The following is a 14788-nucleotide window of genomic DNA, read 5'->3' on the forward strand; positions in this document are numbered from 1 at the left end:
GGTCACTCTCCAGTGTTTTTAGGTAGTTACTTTGTCCAGAATTTATAGTTGTTATCTGTGGGAAATCTGATCTAATTAGAGCTACTCAGCCATTAACAGAAAAGAAGTTTTAAAATACAAATGTGTACACTTAACAGGAATAACCAGACTTCTGGTCACAGTTCAAGATTGATGTATCAGAGCTTATCTTAGATCAGGCCTATAATTATTAAATTTCAGGGATGGAATAGATCTTAATGGTCATCTAGTATACTAACAAATAACAGGTTTAAAATTAATCATAATTCCCATCACATAAAATGAAGTATCATTATTTCATTACTTATGATATACCATTTACCAAAAAAAGGACGATTATGTTCTAAATATATATAACAAACCTGTCAAGGCTGTTTCACTTATGGATTTAATTTGTAGAAAAACTTCTCCTTTCAGTGAAGTCCAGTTTTGAAAATTATCATATACTTCATTTTTAATACTGGTTAGCTCCCTTTTACTAAAAGTAAGTAATGAAAGAGTCTTATTCCAGAGATACTTGTATTCTGTCAATCTCTGACTGTAAAGAAGTAAGGAAAAATTAGGATTTTTAAAAATGGCAAGCATAATAAAAAATATGTATTTGAAAAAAGGTTTTCTTTGAAAAATGCTTTTAGAGTGACCATACAATCTACTGTTTAAATGGAGACAGTTATGAAAGTAAAAGTAGGTGCTATCTGCATTTCGCTGAGATAACATATAAACTGGGGTTATCCCAGGAAGACTGAGGTATATGGTCACCTCAACTCATTTCCATTGTGTTATAATATTTTAACTATAAATAAAGATAGCTAACTACTTTCATACACATTTTTCTATTAATCTTTTAAAATTAATTTAACAGCAAACATTTAGTGAAGGAAATTCAGTCAAAAGTGACTTAGTCAGGACTTCCCTGGTGGCGCAGTGGTTAAGAATCCGCCTGCCAGTTCAGGGGACACGGGTTTGATCCCTGGTCTGGGAAGATCCCACATGCCACGGAGCAACTAAGCCTGTGTGCCACAACTACAGAGCCTGTGCTCTAGAGCCCACAAGCCACAAGTACTGAGCCCATGTGCCACAACTACTGAAGCCCGCGCGCCTAGAGCCCGTGCTCCGCAACAAGAGAAACCACCGTAATGAGAAGCCGGAAAACCGCAATGAAGAGTAGCCCCCGCTCGCCACAACTAGAGAAAGTCCGCCTGCAGCAATGAAGACCTAATGCAGCCAAAAAAAATAAATAAAATAAATTTTAAAAATTAAAAAGTGACTTAGTTACTGAGCCTAAAAGAGAATCTCAGATTTGTAGACAGCATTCTTCCTGTGCTATAGTCCTACAGGCAGTGTAAAACCTGGGGTAATAATAAATGAAACCTTTTTAAGTGACTGATCCAGTGCTTTTCCTACATCAAATGCCACAGCTCAAAGTAACCACATGTTTTTTACCATCTCAATGATTTTTATTACTTCAGATGTCCTGGGTATCATTTACCTAATAATCAAGCAAGATGCAGACAAGGATATGAGTGTTATCAGCAAAAAGATGATGACTGAAGCCATGGGAGTTAATTATTTGGTTAATATTTATCTACCTAAGTAGACTAAGATCTATTATGCAGAGACTGTATCTGTCTTGTTCATCAGAGTCTCCCTTGCACCTAGCACAGTACCTACCACATAGTATGTACTCAATACATATTGATGAATGAATGAATGAATGAGTGAAAAAAATAGATCACTCTGTTGGAGGAATAAAGAAGTAAGAAATACTGAGGATAAAATACTGTACAACACTAATATTTATGGGAATAAATCAGAAAAGAAACCCTCAAAGGAGACGAGAGAGGAGCAACCAGTGAGTTAGAAGAAAAGCCAAAAAGATAACATCGGAAAAGCCAGGGGATAAGAGAATTTAAAGTAGAGAGTAGTGGTCAGTGTCTAAGGCCTCAGACAGAGGCTGAACAGAGTCCATTACATCCGGTATTAAGGAGGTCTTTGGTGACCTCAGAGAGAGGCTTCAGGTAGGAAAAGACTGAGCAGTAAAGCAGAAGTGAGAAAATAGTTATGTGGTACCAGCAATCAAGAACCTTGACTGAGGCAGCAAGCAGAGAAAAAGGAAGATACACAGTAGAATGGTTTGTTAGGATGGGAGACACCTGAGTGTTTACAGAGCTGAGCAGACAGTATGAGTGCAGTCACAGAGGCTAAAAAACACAGGCAAGAGATGTGATCATTTCTTGTGCAAAGAGCTAGAAAGAAAGGACAGATGTAAAACAAAGGCTGAAAGATTAGCCTTTGCCGGGAAGAAGAAGGGTGGTGTCATTCTGTGTGGTTAATTAATAAGGTCCACCTGAGTGACCAAAAGCCACAGGGAATCCTCAATCAGCATGCAGACCAGGGAGCTAAGAGAGATGTTGATTTCAAAAAAAAAAAAAAAAAAAAAAAATCAAAGAAAGGGGTGGGGGTGAGGGAGGGATGGATTGGGAGGTTGAGGTTAGCAGATGCAAACTATTACATATAGAATGGATAAACAACAAGGTCCTACTGTATAGCACAGGAACTATATTCAATATCCTGAGATAAACCATAATGGAAAAGAATATAAAAATGAATGTATATAACATGTATAACTGAATCACTTTGCTGTACAGCAGAAATTAACACAACATTGTAAATCAACTATACTTCAATTAAAAAAAGCCAAAAAAAAATCAAATAAAGAGTCCAACAGATAACTAAAGCAAAGGGGAGCAATGGTGAGGATGGGAAGTTTGAATGCGAAGCCAGGAAGTGGTAAGACAGAGACAAGAACTATGAACTAAGTCAAGGTTAAAGGCCTAATGGGCCCAATGTAAGGCAGCTGCTGGGAGCAAGTCATGTACATGGGGGTCAAGGCCTAAAGGGATATTTAATAGAAGAAAGACCAGATACGGATGCATGTGCTTCTGTAGGGAAAAAAGGCAGGAAATAGAAAAATCAAGCCTCTTAGCGAAGAGCAGATCCATCACATTTTGTGTGGCCTAGATCTTATATGATTGGTGTGGATAGAGGGATGGCTTTCTTGTAAAAGATGACTACAAAATTAGGTTTAAAAATGTGCACTTATAGATTGAGAAAAATCATTACAAATAAAATTGTAAAAGTTAATAAATCTCATCAATATCACAAAATACAGAAAAACAATGTAACTTTTTAATAAGTAACAGTTCTACAATACTTTTTTTGTCTACAATTTTTGGCTACATGCTTTACAAGCACTTTTCATATGAGAACCATTTTATAATAATACTTTGTGTGGAGAGAATATAAAAATTATACAGCCTTTCATCTAGCAAGACCATTAGTTATATTATCCGTGGTAGTTTAGAAAGATTCTTTTAGCTTCACAGCCCATTATTGATAATATCATGTAAATATTAAGCATTGTCAAATTTGGGAAAATCCTTATAAAAATTTTTCATATATGATAAAATTTTTGGCATTTCAAGTTTTCTTGGAAAATGACATCTTAAATTGTCTTTGAAATGATGAAACTCATGAACCAGCTTATCTCAGATGTCCTTGAAGTGGTATACTATGATATTTATGTTATATTCAGTGATGTCAGCAGCTTTGGTCAAATCAGCAAGAAACTTAAATCTTTCTCCAATGTATTCAAATAATTTACTCCTCTTCATTGAATGGATTACAAAATAATCCAAGAGATTTTATTGAAAATGTATCTCATATGATGTAATCTGAAAAAATGTTATAATTTGTTTTTTATGACAGAATACTTTCTATTGTTTAAATTGTTCATCTTTATTGCTTTTACTCCATTAATTCAAAAAAATTCATACATATCCCTATTTTTAGTCTGCAATGTCTTGCTTGTGTAATTGAAGCAGTCTAAAATGTCTTTCCAAATGGCAGTTATAATGTATATTCCCAAAACAACTTTCTCTCTCAGATTCCCCAAATGCCAGTGACTACTCCAAAGGCATACTGACATCAGAAGTAGGAGAAGGGAAATCAGAGTGCAAAGAGACAGAATTTTTACAATTATAATTTAAAACCGTCTTACTTTTGCCAGGGGCCCTCCCAGAAGCTTGGAAGGGGGTCCTGAGTGCGGGGTTCTGAAACTTAAGTATCATTTGACTCACAGGAAATACACCTGTGTTGATAACTTTAACTCTCTTTGTGAAATACAAGGCAAGACACACAGCTGGTGAGAGATGAGTAGCACAAAGAATTTTAAGCAGAATATTGAGGAGTTAGAATAGTATTGAAGAAATTAAGGGCCTGGTGTTTAACAACCTGTAAGTGGGTATAAAAACTCAGGGTTTTAAGGGTAAATAAGCAGAGGTAAAGGTAGCTGGAGTATTGGTAAACTCCTCTATGCAGAAACATACTCTATGAAGAAAATCCTAAAGAATACACACACACACACACACACACACACACAAATACTAGAATAAATGGGTTCATCAAGATCACAGGATACATAAACCATGTGCAAAAACCAATCTGTTTACTAGCAGTGATGAATCCCAAAAATAAAGTTAAGAAAAAAATCCCACTGGTCATAACATCAAAAAGAATAAAATATTTAGAAATAAACTTAATAAAAGGAGTGCAAGACTTGTATACTAAAAACAAAACATTTCTGAGAGAACTAAAGATCTCAGTGGAAAGATATATGGATTCTTGGATTGAAAAATTCAACATTTTAAAAATGGCAATTCTCCCCAAATTGATCTATAGATTTAATGCCATACCTATCAAAATCCCAGTAGGCTATTTTTCAGAAATTGACAAGACTTTCCTAAAATTTATATGGAAATACAAGGTTCCCAGAATAGCCAAAACAATCTTGAAAACAAAGAAATGTTAAGGGCTTACATTTCTTGATCTCAAAATTCACTAAAAATTATAATATTCAAGAGAGTGTGGTACTGACATTAAGAATAGATATACATCAATAGATGAATAAAATAGAATAGAGAGTCCAGAAATAATTCCTTCCATTCATGGTGAATTGATTTTAGGTAAAGGGACCAAGGCAACTCAATAGGGAAAGAATAGTCTTTTTAACAAACGGTGCTAGAATAACTGAATATTCACATTAAAAAAAAGATGAATTTAGATCCTTACTTTACATCATTCACAAGAGTTAAAATGGATCATAGACCTAAATGTAAGAGCTAAAACTACAAAACCTTTAGAAGAAACTACTGGAAAATATCTTTGTGACCTTTGGTTAGGCAGAGTTCTTAGATACGTTACCAGAAGCACAATCCCTAAAAGAAAACATTGATTAAACTGTATTTCACTAAAAATAATAACTTTTGTTCTTCAAAAAGACACAATTAAAAAAACGAAAAGACTTGCCACAGACTGGGAGAAAATATTTGCAAATCATATTTCAAATAAAAGACTCGCACCCAGAACATACAAAGAACTCTTATAATCTGATAACAAGAAAACAAACCAATGAAAAATAGAAAAAATATTTTAATAGATATTTCACCAAATAACCATAAAAATGGTTCATAAGCACATGAAAAGATGTTCAACACCATTAGTCATTTGGGAAACACAAATCAAAGCACAATGAGGTACCATTTCACAGCCTCTAGAATGGCTACTATAAAAAAAAAGACAGACAACAAGAAATGTTGTCAAGAACACAGTGAAAGTAGAATCCTCATTCCTGGTAGGAATGTAAAATAGTGCAGCCACTTTGCAAAAGAGTTTTGCAGTTTCTTAAAGGTTAAATATCAATTTACCATATGATTCAGTAATTCTACACTTAGGTATCTACTCAAAAGAAATGAAACATACATCCACACAAAGACTTACATGTGAATGTTTATAGCAGCATTATTCATAAGTGCCAACAAGCAGAAACAATCCAAATGTCCTTCAATTAATAAATGCATAAATAAAATGTATGTTCAGACAATGGAACACTATTTAGCAATAAAAAGGAACAAAGTACTGATGCATGATACAACATGGATAAACATCAAAAACATTATTGAAAGATGTCAGATATAAAAGACCACATATTGTAGGATTCCATATATTTGAATTGTCCAGAGAAATACAAATCTATAGAAACAGAAAGAAGATAAGCAATTGCCTAGGAATGGTGGTGAAGACGGAGATTGCAAATGGCATGAGGATCTTCTCAGGATGACTCAAATGTTCTAATATTGGATGTGGTAATAGTTGCACAACTCAGTAAGTTTACTAAAAATCATTACGTTGTCTACTTAAAAGGGGTGGATTTTGTAGTATGTAACTTAAATCTCACTAAAGTTGTTTAAAAAAGACATGAGCTGATTATGGGATCAAGGCTAGAAAACAAAGGCCAGGAAATGGTTGGGAAAATCAGAAAACAAAAAACAAAAAACAAAACTAGAAGCCATAATGTGGCTGAAGAGTTGGTGTGAAAGTGAGAGATTTGGGGAGCTGGCTTGAAAATTTCAGAGATGACAGAGTCTGGATTTACAAACCAGAAAAATTAAAGGATAAGTATATTTCAAACAATTTATGAAAGATTCACAATAGGAATCCTATAAAAGTAAGCACTACCAAAATATTTCAAATATGGATTGATTTGGAATATTGGAGTTATACACAACTTTACATAAAGTGAAGTATACCTATATTCTATATTGTTTTTTAGTATCTCTTTTATAGGTTTTCAAAAGTTAATTTCCATTCTCAAAAGACACTTTATTCTGAATAGCAGTTGTGCTGAGCCAACTGAGGCATACCACATCTATTCCTCATCACCCCCTCGCGAGAGACAGGTTAGAAATGAGGTCAGGGGGCTTCCCTGGTGGTGCAGTGGTTGGGAGTCTGCCTGCCAATGCAGGGGATGTGGGTTCGAGCCCTGGCCCGGGAAGATCCCACATGCCGTGGAGCAGATAAACCCGTGTGCCACAACTGCTGAGCCTGAGCTCTAGAGCCCACAAACCATGACTGCTGAGCCGACGTGCCACAACTACTGAAGCCCATGAGCCTAGAGCCTGTGCTCCGCAGCAACAGAGGCCACCGCGATGGGAGGCCCGCTCACTGCAGTGAAGAGTAGCCCCCGTTCGCCCGCATTAGAGAGAGCCCACGCACAGCAACGAAGACCCAATACAGCCAAAAATAAATAAATTAAAAAAAAAAAAAAAAAAAGTAAAAAAAAAAAAAAAAAAAAAGAAATGAGGTCAGGGAAAATACAAAGCATGAAGAACACTTTGCTGGAGGCTAGGTGATTAAGCCCTATTGCAATTAAACAAATGAGAGAATAATTTTAAAAGAGCAAAGTGACTCAAAGACATAGTGCATTGACCTCTTGAAAGTTCCTTTTGGACTCCATAAATAAAGATGATTACATCTGAGTAGCTAAAGCTCAAGCTTCTTTTCTTTACCACTTTAAGAGAGAAGATTATAAGCTCCTTTTCTTTATCCACAGCAAACTCGAAGTTTTACATTCTGGTAGATATTTTTTAAAAATAATCAGTAAACTAGTTTAAAATGAGCTTTTAGTAATGCAACAAAATCACTGAACTCTACAACTTTTGGTTTGATTTTATTTTCACCAGACTGCCTTTTCCCATGCAATGTACCTACTAGTGAGAGTATTAATAAAACCTGTAATTATTTTTATTCATCTGTCACAAATTTTATTTATACCGTCTAGTTAAATGGTTACTTCTAAAATTTCTAGTAAGTGTTACTTTTTTATATAAATCAGATCCCAAACTCCCAATTTGTGGTCTTTTATCTAAAAGTAAACAAAAACCACAGATCTTTTGAAAACATTTGAAAAAATAAGCAGTAAAAGTATAATGCAAAATGATGACAAAATTACAACACAGAATAAAAATAACATTTAAATATGTATAAGTTTCCTCAAGAATTTAAAATACTACAAATTACATGTAAAATGTGAATAATAAAGACTGACTTTATCAGTCCATAATATCCTGAAGCAGCATTAATTGTCTAATCTAGTCCTAGTCTAACCTTTAAAATTTAGTCAATCCTGCCATCCATAACGGCATATCTGGATAAAACAAATGGGACTTCCCGAGTGGACCTGAGCCAAAGCTATTGTTGGGGCCAAGATTGAATACTGATGGTCCTGACTAAAATGGAGATTTGGGGTCACCTGGGTGATACTAGATTCTGGTTCAATACTAGATTTCTAGGAAAGGACAGAGAAGATTTCTGATGACAAAAATTGTCATCTGTTTTGTGAGTAGACTCATTCATTCATTCAAAAATTATTTATTTAGCATCAGTTATGTGCAAGGCATTAATGAAAGGTTAGATGGCTAACAGGTTATCACCAGATATTACATAAAAAAATTATTAGCCCAGATAATTTTTTTAACAGAACAATATTCCCAGTGATAATAAATAGATTGGAAAACATAAGAACATTAAAAGTATTTACCCGGCATATTTTTTTTAGTCATCCTGAACCTGTGTCTATTTATAATGTTCATTTAACTTATTTCCCTTTTCTAAGAGCTAAAAGTTACTCAATTTAAAAATTAATCATTCTTTCTGATATTCTCAATATATTCTATTCCATTTTTAAAAAGTACTTCCTATTTTCTTTAGAACATTGGGCTTTACCTTTAGTTATTATAAAGCCTTCAAAGATTATATAAAAGCAGATTTAACACCATTTATATTGGAAATTTCTAAATTTAGGAGGTCTATTACTATCCAATTAGAAAGTTTTCCCATTCTATTCTTTTCATGTCAGTGGACTGTCGGTCAGGAGATCAAGTATACCAAGAAATACTGGCCAAGAGGAAAATAAATTAGTTACTGTGCTTTCATTCTAAATGTCACTGCAAAATCAGAACAAGGTGTTTGCCTAATTTAAATGTTATTGGCAAAACTATTTAGTTGAGATAATAGCTTTAAAAAAAGTGAAGTGTTGCCATTGTTTTCAACAACACTATAATATTAAACTATATAAATATAGAAACTATATTACTAAAAGGTGTTTGAATGTTTATAAAGTTAGTATTAAATGAGTGTATATTTTCAATACTATAATCTTCAATTCTTTAAAGATAATCTTACCTGAAGATTTGTGATTGTCTTTGTTTAATTTTTAACTCATGTTGCAACTGACTCAATTCTTTCTGTACTCTCTGAAAATCATTTTGGTGACTTTTAAACTGCATGCTTGCATCTCGAATTCTAAAAATACAAACAAATAACAACCATTATAAGCCTAAATATTTCCTCATGAGTACTTTATCAAAATTTAAATCCACTTTTTTCATTGCAGCACTATTTACAATAGCCAGGACATGGAAGCAAACTAAATGTCCATCAACAGAGGTACAGATAAAGAAGATGTGGTACATATATACAATGGAATATTACTCAGCCATAAAAAGAACAAACTAATGCCATTTGCAGCAACATGGATGGACCTAGAGATTGTCATACTGAGTGAAGTAAGTCAGACGCAGAAAAGACAAATATCATATGATACTGCTTATATGTGGAATCTAAAAAAAGGGTACAAATGAACGTAGTTACAAAACAGAAGTAGAGTCACAGATGTATCAATAGAAAACAAACTTACAGTTACCAGCAGATAAGGAAGGGGAGGGATAAACTGGGAGATTGGGACTGACATATACACACTACTACATATAAAATAGATAATTAATAAGAACCTACTGTACAGCACAGGGAGCTCTACTCAGTACTCTGTAATGGGCTATGGGAAAAAAATCTAAAAAAAGAGTGGATATATGTATATGTATAACTGATTCACTTTGCTGTACACCTGAAACTAACACAACATAGTAAATCAACTATATTCCAATAAAATTTTTTTAAAAATTTAAATCCATTTTTAATAAAAATAAAACTATGGTGGGGACCTTCAAGATGGCAGAGAAGTAAGACGTGGAGATCACCTTCCTCCCCACAATTATATCAAAAATACATCTACATGAATTGGGCGATTGGGATTGACATGTATACACTGATGTGTATAAAATTGATGACTAATAAGAACCTGCAGTATAAAAAAACAAACAAACAAAACAACTAATACTAAAGTTTCATTGGGTTATTTGTATGGAAATATGTTAATATAAATGTTTCAGACATTACATGAAATTTCTAAAAATCTTATATGTTCTGGTATAATGTTATAAGTCATAATTCTAGTTATTACTTTAAAATGTATATCTCAGAAATAACTAAATTTCCTTGTCAATTGCATTATTATGAACTTTCATCAAGTCTTTAACCGTGGTCACTTTTAAGTCTTTTGTCATTTACAGACAGTTCTGGGTGTACTCTGATGCTTTTGCAAATATGTTCCTATAAAAGGGTTTTATCTTCAAGGAATTCATGGAAAAGACTCTGACAAGTACAGGTTTCTGGTAACTGATTGTACTGCTGAACTGAATGAATAAGCATTTTCAGAACTCTAATGAAAAACTGATGAACTCATAAAAGTGCTAACAAAAGATCAAGATGAAAAAAAAAATTAATTACATGGGACTGAGTGAACTGATGAGGATGATTATAATTTTTGTGACTTTCTGTTTGAATTAAAAAAAAAAAATCCCAAAAGGACTCAGAAGCAAAGAATATACAAATCAATTTTCACTGCAAAGTAAAGGAGATGTTACAGTGGAGGACTACTGGACTGAATATCAATATTATGACATAGTATGAGTGTGTTTCGTGTTTGGTAACTGCAATCATTGTTGCTTTTGTTGTGGTCATCCATTTACAATGCTTGGTGTCAGTCTATTTATCTCTTGTAAAAATAAAATACAGTGTATGTGTGTGAAAAAAAAAATACATCTACATGTGGAACAGCTCTTACAGAATACCTACTGAATGCTGGCAGAAGATCTCAGACTTCCCAAAAGGCAAGAAAATCCCCACGTACCTGGGTAGGGCAAAAGAAAACAGAAAACACAGAGACAAAAGAATAGGGACAGGACCTGCACCTCTGGGAGGGAGCTGTAAAAGAGGAAAAGTTTCCACACACTAGGAAGCCCCTTCACTGGTAGAGATGGGAGGTGGGCAGGGGGGAAGCTTTGGAGACATGGAGGAGAGCACAACAACAGGGGTGCAGAGGGCAAAGTGGAGAGATTCCTGCACAGAGGATCAGTGCCGACCAGCATCACCAGCCTGAGACAATTTTCTCCTCACCCGCCGGGGCGGGTGGGGGCTGGGAGCTGAGGCTTGGGCTTCGGAGGTCAGATCCCATGGAGAGGACTGGGGTTGGCTGCGTGAAGACAGACTGAAGGGGGCTAGTGCGCTAAAACTAGCTGGGAGGGAGTCAGGGAAAAAGTCTGGACCTGCCGAAGAGGAAAGACACTATTGTTTCGGAGTGTGTGAGGAGAGGGGATTCCTTCCATGTGTGCCCACAGGAGACAGAGCACCACCTAAGCAAGCTCCAGAGATGGGCATGAGCTGTGGCTAGCAGCTCAGACCACAGAGACAGGCATGAAATGCTAATGCTGCTGCCGCTGCCACCAAGAATCTTGTGTGCAAACACAGGTCACTACCCATACGCCCCCCAACCCCACAGGAGCCTGTGCAGCACACCACTGCCACTGTCCCCAGATCCAGGGACAACTTCCCCGGGAGAACACACAGAGCACCTCAGGCTGTTGTAATGTCATGCTGGCCTCTGCCACTGCAGGCTCCCGCCGCTGCAGGCTCCCATCGCATTCCAATTATGACTACCATACCCCTCCCTCTCCCCGGCCTGAGACAGCAAAAGAGCCCTAATCAGCCACTGCTTTAACCCCCTCCTGTCTGGGTGAGGAACAGATGCCTGAGGGAGACCTACACACAGAGGTGGGGCCAAAACCAAAGCTGAACCCCAGGAGCTGTGCAAACAAAGAAGAGAAAGGGAAATCTCTCCCAGCAGCCTCAGGAGCAGCAGATTACATTCCCACATCAACTAGATGAACCCTGCATCTGTGGAATACCTGAATAGACAATGAATATTCCCAAAATTGAGGCAGTGGACTTTGGGAGCAAATGTAGACTAGGGGTTTGCTGTCTGCAACTCATTTGTTTCTGATTTTTATGTTTATCTTAGTTTAGTTTTTAGTGCTTGCTATCATTGGTGGATTTGTTTATTGGTTTGGTTGCTCTCTTTTTTTATATTATTATTTCTTTATTTTATAATTTTTTAAATTTTATTTTTTTTTTCTTCCTTTTTTTTTTCCTTTTCTTCTGAGCCATGTGGCTGACAGGGTCTTGGTGCTCTGGCTGGGTGTGAAGCCTGAGCCTCTGAGGTGGTAGAGCGAAGTCCAGGACATTGGACCACCAGAGAGACGCCCCAGCTCCACATAATACCAATCGGCGAGAGCTCTCCCAGAGATCTCCGTCTCAATGCTAAGACCCAGCTCCACCCAACGGCCAGCAAGCTCCAGTGCTGGATGCCCCATGCCAAACAACTAGCAAGACAGGAACACAACCCCACCCATCAGCAGAGAGGCTGCCTAAAATCACACTAAGTTCACAGACACCCCAAAACACAAAACTGGACACAGCCTGCCCACCAGAAAGACAAGATCCAGCCCCACCCACCAGAACACAGGCACCAGGCCCCACCACCAGAAAGCCTACACAAGCCACTGAACCAACCTCACCCACTGGGGGCAGACACCAAAAACAATGGGAGCTATGAACTTGCAGCCTGCAAAAAGGAGATCCCAAACACAGTAAGTTAAACAAAATGAGAAGACAGAGAAATATGCAGCAGATGAAGGAGCAAGGTAAAAACCCACCAGACCTAACAAATGAAGAGGAAATAGGCAGTCTACCTGAAAAAGAATTCAGAGTAATGATAGTAAAGATGATCCAAAATCTTGGAAATAGAATGGAAAAAATACAAGAAACATTTAACAAGGACTTAGAAGAACTAAAGAGCAAACAACAATGATGAACACCACAATAAATGAAATTAAAAATTCTTTACAGGGAATCAATAGCAGAAAAACTGAGGCAGAAGAATGGATAAGTGACCTGGAAGATAATATAGTGGAAATAACCACCGAAGAGCAGAATAAAGAAAAAAGAATGAAAAGAATTGAGGGCAGTCTCAGAGACCTCTGGGACAACATTAAACATGCCAACATTCAAATTATAGGGGTCCCAGAAGAAGACCTGGGTCTGATAAAATATTTGAAGAGATTATAGTTGAAAATTTCCCTAATATGGGAAAGGAAATAGTCAATCAAGTCCAGGAAGCAAAGAGAGTCCCACACAGGATAAATTCAAGGAGAAACATGCCAAGACACATATTAATCAAACGATCAAAAATTAAATACAAAGGAAAAACATTAAAAGCAGCAAGGGAAAAGCAACAAATAAAATACAAGGGAATCCCCATAAGGTTAACAGCTGATTTTTCAGCAGAAACTCTGCAAGCCAGAAGGGAGTGGTAGGACATATTTAAAGTGATGAAAGGGAAAAACCTACAACCAAGATTACTCTAGCCAGTGAGGATCTCATTCAGATTTGACAGAGAAATTAAAACCTATACAGACAAGGAGAAGTTAAGAGAATTCAGCATCACCAAACCAGCTTTACAACAAATGCTAAATGAACTTTGCTAGGCAGGAAACACAAGAGAAGGAAAAGACCTACAAAAACAAACCCAAAACAATTATGAAAATGGTAATAGGAACATACATATCGATAATTACCTTAAATGCAAATGGATTAAATGCTCCAATGAAAAGACACAGACTGGCTGAATGGATACAAAAACAAGACCCATATATATGCTGTCTACAAGAGACCCACTTCAGACCTAGGGCACATACAGACTGAAAGTGAGGGGATGGAAAAAGATATTCCATGCAAATGGAAATCAAAAGAAAGCTGGAGTAGCAGTTTTCATATTAGACAAAATAGTCTTTAAAATAAAATTACAAGAAACAAAGAAGGACACTACATAATGATCAAGGGATCAATCCAAGGAGAAGATATAACAATTGTAAATATTTATGCACCCAACATAGGAGCACCTCAATATATATGGCAAATGCTCACAACCATAAAAGGGGAAATCAACAGTAACACAGTAATAGTAGGGGACTTTAACACCCCACTTTTGCCAATGGACAAAAAATCCAAAATGAAAATAAATAAGGAAACACAAGCTTTAAATAACACATTAGACAAGATGGACTTAATTGATATTTATAGGACATTCCATCCAAAAACAACTAAATACACTTTCTTCTCAAATGCTCATGGAACATTCTCCAGGATAGATCATATCGTGGGTCACAAATCAAGCCTCAGTAAATTTAAGAAACTTCAAATTGTATCAAGTACCTTTTCCAACCACAATGCTATGAGACGGGAAAAAAACTAAAAAATACAAACACTTGGAAGCTAAATGATACGCTACTAAATAACCAAGAGATCACTGAAGAAATCTAAAAATACCTAGAAACAAATGACAATGAAAACACAATGACCCAAAACCTATGGGATGCAGCAAAAGCAGTTCTAAGAGGGAAGTTTACAGCAATACAATCCTACCTCAAGAAAGAAGAAACATCTCAAGTAACCTAACCTTACACCTAAAGCAATTAGATAAAGAAGAACAAAAAAACCCCAAAGTTAGCAGAAGGAAAGAAATCATAAAGATAAGCTCAGAAATAAATGAAAAAGAAGTGAAAGAAACAATAGCAAAGATCAATAAAACTAAAAGTTGGTTCCTTGAGAAGATAAACAAAACTGATAAACCATTAGC

At 36.0% G+C, this 14788-nt stretch overlaps 1 protein-coding gene across 1 annotated transcript in view; it reads right to left on the bottom strand.

Annotated features, from left to right (window-relative positions):
- The window catches only part of LEKR1 (leucine, glutamate and lysine rich 1), a 309852-nt gene that overhangs the window by 187178 nt on the left and 107886 nt on the right, over positions 1 to 14788 (bottom strand). Inside the window, exons 4-5 of the mRNA XM_082394543.1 lie at positions 9100 to 9219; positions 381 to 556 (exon numbers count right to left, since the gene is read on the bottom strand). Of these exons, the coding sequence (XP_082250669.1) occupies positions 381 to 556; positions 9100 to 9219 (296 nt within the window). The remainder of the gene's footprint in view (positions 1 to 380; positions 557 to 9099; positions 9220 to 14788) is intronic.

Source organism: Balaenoptera borealis, assembly GCF_965194805.1.
Source record: "Balaenoptera borealis genome assembly, chromosome: 5".
Classification (NCBI taxonomy): domain Eukaryota; kingdom Metazoa; phylum Chordata; class Mammalia; order Artiodactyla; family Balaenopteridae; genus Balaenoptera; species Balaenoptera borealis.